Below are 6,025 nucleotides of genomic sequence, written 5' to 3'. Positions count from 1 at the left end.
AAGAAGAACTCGTGAGAAGATGGTTAGACACTAAACTTTAGGGTCTGGAGAGATAGCTCAGTGATTAAGAGCACTTATTGCGCTTCCAGAGGACCCCAGTTGGGTTCCCAGCACTTACTTTGGGCCACTAACAACTGCCTATAGCTCCAATTTCAGGGGATATGACTCCTTCTGGATTTTACAGGTACTCAGGCATACACACACACACACACACACACACACACACACACAACTCTAAACAGACTCCACTTTAGAGACTGAGATTCTAGAGACATTCTGAGTGTGGTGTGGTGCGTGTGACTATGTAATAACTTCTGTACCACTTGAGGAATGGGTAGAAAAGCCAGTTTTCATGTCCCACTGCAGATATGCAGAAGCTGACACAGGTTCCATGTTCTGACCAGGGACACATAGCAATCAAGTGACAGTTCCTACTCAGCTCCCCTGCTTCTAGTTGCCATGCTGTCCTGGCATCACGTAGGTGGTAAAGAGACTGTAAGCAACTCCTCTATTTACCTAATATAAAACACTGTTCTTCCACGTTTTAGAATTCCTGAGATTCAAGATGCATTTTGCAGTTGATAGGAAATCTGAAAGCCTTCTATCGCCATCTGCTGGTAAGATTTGGTATATACAGGATGCAACATTATGCTTAGCTATGTCTCTACTGGTATTTACCCAGGAAGACATGAGACTCAAAAAAGGGAAAGAGACCTTTTCAAAATCAAGACCTCCAGGCCATGCGGGAGCTTAGCAGGCTAAAGTAGTTGACCTAAGGACCTGAGTTCAATTCCCAAGTTCCACAGAGTGGAGAGAACCAACTCTAAAGTTTTCTTCTGACTTTCACACACATGATATGGTATACACATATCTATAAACATGTATTTACGTATACACACACAACAGAAATAATATAATGTAGCAAAAAAATTAAAAAGCAAAAAGCTCAGAGATAAGGTCTCTGGGCTAAGAAGGTAGCTCCGTGGCAGGCTGTGGTATGAGAGAACATGATTAAGCTATGTCTAGTGTATACACGCAGGGTGTACCATGTGAATGAATGCATGTTGCATGTTATGTATACATGTCCTGTGAATCTCATGTGTGCATATATAGTATGTCTCATGTGTGGTATATATGTATACAAACACACTCCAGTCCTGCAGAGCACTGCCCTTCTCAGTGTCCTAGTCCTATCCCTGGGATGCTCACCCTGCCTCCATAGCCTTGAAGATGTCCTCAGGCTGTGCCCCCTCCCTCCGCATCATGCCTTGGCAGGGGAGGTAATCTGAGGTAGTATTTAGTTCCCAGTAACAGCAGCAGAGGATGATGCTAAAGCCACATTCCTTTAGGGGACCAACCCACAATCCCAGCAGTGCCCCAGCCCCTTCCCCTGGTGCCTGGCAATTACCGATGGCCACAAATGCGTCCTTGACATCCCCAGACATCTCCTTCTTGATGACGTGCTCAATGTCATAGTTGGTCATCTTGATGAACTCCTGGAAGACTGGCCAAGAGAATTGAGAGAGTGATGAACTCCAGCTGGGGAGAGTCACCTGACCTCCTCTATGAACAGCCCACATGAGCTGGGCGCTGGGTAGGGCTGAGGTGTCAGGCAGGTTCTGGCCTTAGGGCTACCATAAGTCTTGGAGCCAAGTAGGCCACACCAGTGCCTCCAGGTCTGGCCAACAGCCCCAGCCCTTGGCTAGGTCTATTACCCCAGGCTGATGTGTAAAAGGAAATGCCCAGACTACCCAGGGAGGCCTTGCTCTCTGGGTTCCCTTGTATTCCCTGACAGGCTGGGATGGAGCTTACTATATAGTAATCAAAGTGACACACAGTAGGCTCTGCGTGCCCTGCACAGACTGAGTACTTTATGTTTACTGCAGGTTTTGTATCCTAACAACCATTCAAGGTACAACTAAAACTCCAATCCTTAGATAAGGGGATCAAGGCAGATAAGTCAGTCACCTGCTCAGCCACACAGCTGATAGGTAGGGGACTGGAATCTAGGCAATGCAGTGTTAAGCACAAAGCATCTAAGTATTGGAATGCACTGAGCAGATACCCATGAGACTACAAAGTCTCAGTGCGAGGGGACTGCAGGATTGGCACTGCACACTGCTGTGTCCTGCACCACCTCAGCCCTGTCTGCTCTGTCCCAATGGATTATGACAGCACACCTCAGAACCCTTAACACTGCATGCTTATGAGGTGAAACTGGCTAGTCATTCCTTATCCTAGGGATGCCATCTGCTTTAGTAAGGAAGGAAAGGGAGTTGGCTGAAGACAGGCCAGTGCTCTGGCGTCCCCTAACAATCTAGCACTGGACTAGAATTAGACACTTGGCTGATCTGTTCTTCACAGAAGGTTGGGAGGCTCGGGTCATATTTGGGGCTCCCACTGCCACACTAGAAGGGGTGAGGGTTCAGCAGACTCACCTCTGCGCAGGTGCGGATAGCTACGGGTGCACAGGACGGTCATGAAGCGCGTCTCCAAGGAAGTTTTGTCTCCGCTGGGGGTGTCTGCTATTTCCTGCAGAGCCCGGTTGGGACAAGGGTTTAGGGAGAGACACAAGAAAGCCATAGTCAGTACCTACTGCCTCTGCTGAGGCTGGGGCAGTCAAGTTGGGGTGAGATCAACCACCCACAGGAATTGAGGTTGGTCCCTTCTCCCCTCAGCCCCGGAGCACAGTGGTCATCCCGTTTCCCCTTGAAGTCCTCAGGACCCCAGGATGGGACTGGAGCTGGGCAGAGGGATTTGATACTCCCACCCGGTCACTAGAGAATCCCTCTGGGGAATATGGGCATGTGTGTGAACAGAAAAAAAATATCCTAGCCGGTTTTCTCTAGGGCAAACACATTTACTCTACCACATAAGGGTTTCCAAATGATCTTCTTGCCTGCTGTGAGCCTATTTAAATCCTCTCTAGAAAGCTCACTTTGAGTTTAAAAATAAAATTAAAATGAGTCAATTTATAGGCAACAACCTTAGCTGGTAATTATACAGCATAAATCAAGGTAGAGATGAACCGCTAAAGCTTAGGAAATACTTATTTGCCCCTGCCCGTCCCTTCTGAGACAGAGTCGCTCTCATGTAGCCCAGGCTGGCCTCAAACTCTCTATGAAGCGGAGGATGACCTTGAACTCCTGATCATCCTGCCTCTACTTGCCAAGTGCTGGGATTTTAATCATGCACTACCATCCCTGCCCACCCCCCTTTAACCAACACAGTCCTTAAAGGGCCCTGAAGGGGAGAGAGAGAAGCTGTGGAGAAGCCCCCAATCACTGCCCAATTCTGCCCCACTCAGCCCAGCCCAAGCACAGCAAGACTTGACTTAGAAGCTGTTACATTCCCGTGAAGAACAGAACACTCACCAAGATCTCAGCAGCCACCTGAGAGCGGGGAGGGGACAGAGGAGGGAGAGAGGGGGGAGGCAAGAGTCAGAGCCCAGAGTGATTGGTGGGAGGACCCTGGAGCCCCAAGGTCTGGCTCAGATTGGTAGAGGTCCCAAGAGACCCCAGGGTCACAATGAAGGACTGGGAGGGATATCACTTTTTTCTAACCTCTGGGCTAGAATTCAGAGTGGAAGATAGGCCTGAAAATCATTAATTTTAAAATGTGGTTTTCCAGAGGGGTAATGACACCCTTCATATTCAGTAGCTAAGGGTAGCCTGCAGCCCCGGTTTGCCTGACATTTGGAAAAAGGAAAGCCCCTCTCACTAGTCTACAGACCTGCCAGGAAGAGGACAGGGGCAGACATACATTCTCTGTAAAGAGTCAGCAGGGTTCTGTCACTTTAGCTCCTCAGATGACAGACAGAAAGCAGGACAGCTGAGGCCTGGTCAGGGGGCAGTTACAAGCACACAGCAGACGTGGGAGCTGCAAGCATTCTCTTTGAGAACAGTCAGGGCAGCGAACACTGTGGCCAGGACTTTTGTGAGCCAAGTTGCTCTGACCCAGAGTGTCTGGGAATAAATTCAGCTAGTCGACGTGTACTTTAGTCTTTTCCCCAGCATCCGGCCTTTATAGTCTCCTGCATAAACCAAAATCCTAGAATATATGTATGTATGGATATTTGTATTTATTTTTTGAGACAGAGTCTCAGGATGTAGTCCTGGCTGTCCTGGAACTCACTATATAGACCAGGCTGGCTTTAAACTCAGAGATCTTCCTGCCTCTGCCTCCCAAGCGCTGGGATTACAGGTGTGCACCACCGCACCTGGCTTTTTCTTCTCTTTGGAGGCAAGGTCTTACAATGTAGCAGACCAGGTAGGTCTTAAATGCACAGCAATCCTCCTGCCTCAGCCTTTTGAGTTCTGGGATTACAAAACATGCCACTATGCCCAAAGTCCCATGAAACTTTTAAAAGATTAAGGATGTTGGAGATAAAGGCAGGCACTGCTCTATCAGAGGAATTGAGTGTGGGTCTCTGCACCCACATCAGATGGCTCACAATTGCCCATTACTCCAGCTGCAGGGATGAGATGCCCTCTTCTGGACTCTGCTGGTACCACACTCATGTGCGCACAATCCCATACACACATTTAAAAAAAAAATCAATACTGAGATGGGAGGAAAGTCAGAGTTACGACCCTGGGCTTGAGCCCCAGCATCATAAAAACAAGCCTTGCCTATACGTAAGTACACATGTGCATATATATTGTGTATAGTATTGCTTCTTTTATCTAGATGAAAAATGCTCATATTCATCAGGAGGTTCATAAACAGACAATGTGGCTCTGAAGTCCCTAGCTCTGAAGAGAGTGAGCACGAGGCCAGAGTTACCCACCCTGGAATTCCACGATCATATTTACCATTGTAGAAATACTTATTTCATTTTTATTTAAATGTCAAACAGTAATGATTCTTGTTATAAGGCCTTAAAGGACTTCAGCCCACCTACTTGAATCACCGTGGGTGTTGTGGTAAGTGAAGTAAGCCAGCTACAAGCAGTCAAGCCACTAACGTGATGTTTACAGAGGGAGCAACTTCAGAAGCAGAAAGCAGGCTAGTGCCTGTTATGGGTTAGAGGAAGAGGAAATGAGAATCACTAATTCATAGGCTCAGGGTTTCAGTTTTCTTAAAAGAAGAGTGTGTTGGGGGGGGGAGTTAGTGATGGCTGTGCGATGTGGAGGTATCTGATGGCATTAAAGTGCATACCGAAGAGTGATTAATGTGGGCTGGAGAGATGGCTCAGTTGGCAAAAGCACTTGCTATCAAAACCTGCCGAGTTTGATCCCCAGAGCTCAGGCAGTGGTGCACACATATGTAACCCCAGCATTCCCACAGCGAGAGCTGGAGAAAGCTTGCAGGGCCAGTACAGCGCTGAGGCAGAAACAGACCCTGCCTTGATAAGGTGGAAGGACAGAAGTGACTCCTGACAGTTACCCTCTGACCCTCACCTATCACTCCTCCCTCCCTCCGCCTTTCTTTCAGTAGGGCCTTCGATAGAGTCCTGTGTAAACCAGGTTGACCTCGAACTTGCATGGAGCCTCTTGCTTCTCTGCCTCTGCTGGGATCACAGGGATAGTTGCCAAGTTTAGTTTTTAACTGCATATATATACCAAACTATATATATCTCAATTTGAATATATAATTTTTAGGTGATTACTACTGAGGGTAGATTTTTTTATTTCTATTTTCTAAAGTTTCTATGAAAGAATACATATTCCTTATGAGACAAAAACTTGATAGTTTTCAGAAAATGAGCTGTATCAGGATCTGCTACTGAGCTTCTGTCAGTGCACGGCTATGGTCCCTCCAGTCTCTCCACCCTGGTTCTCTCTCTCTCCTTCTCTTACAAAGCAGTTTCTGGGGGCCAGGATCACCACTGCCCCTTTAGCATCCAAGGCAGACTAGGTACCAGGCAGCAGCATTCCCTAGAGAGGATGTCAGGGTTCAGGACAGATGCTAGTGAATTCTAAGATCAACAGCCCTCTACTGCACCTTGGTACTGCTCAGGAATACTGAATAAATACCTTCTGGATGTGTGTGTGAAGTGTGGGCTCAGTAAATGACAGTGGGG

General features: G+C 47.5%; 1 protein-coding gene across 2 annotated transcripts in view; it reads right to left on the bottom strand.

The window, feature by feature from the left end:
• The window catches only part of Anxa6 (annexin A6), a 54,225-nt gene that overhangs the window by 5,304 nt on the left and 42,896 nt on the right, over window positions 1-6,025 (bottom strand). The window contains exons 21-23 of one of the 2 annotated variants that reach the window (XM_028775853.1): window positions 3,375-3,392; window positions 2,439-2,532; window positions 1,409-1,504 (exon numbers count right to left, since the gene is read on the bottom strand). In XM_028775853.1, the coding sequence (XP_028631686.1) occupies window positions 1,409-1,504; window positions 2,439-2,532; window positions 3,375-3,392 (208 nt within the window). The remainder of the gene's footprint in view (window positions 1-1,408; window positions 1,505-2,438; window positions 2,533-3,374; window positions 3,393-6,025) is intronic. The other variant, XM_028775854.1, reaches the window with a different exon arrangement.

Source organism: Grammomys surdaster, unplaced genomic scaffold (assembly GCF_004785775.1).
Source record: "Grammomys surdaster isolate TR1022 unplaced genomic scaffold, NIH_TR_1.0 262, whole genome shotgun sequence".
NCBI classification, from domain to species: domain Eukaryota; kingdom Metazoa; phylum Chordata; class Mammalia; order Rodentia; family Muridae; genus Grammomys; species Grammomys surdaster.
This window is presented reverse-complemented; position numbering and strand designations above follow the sequence as displayed.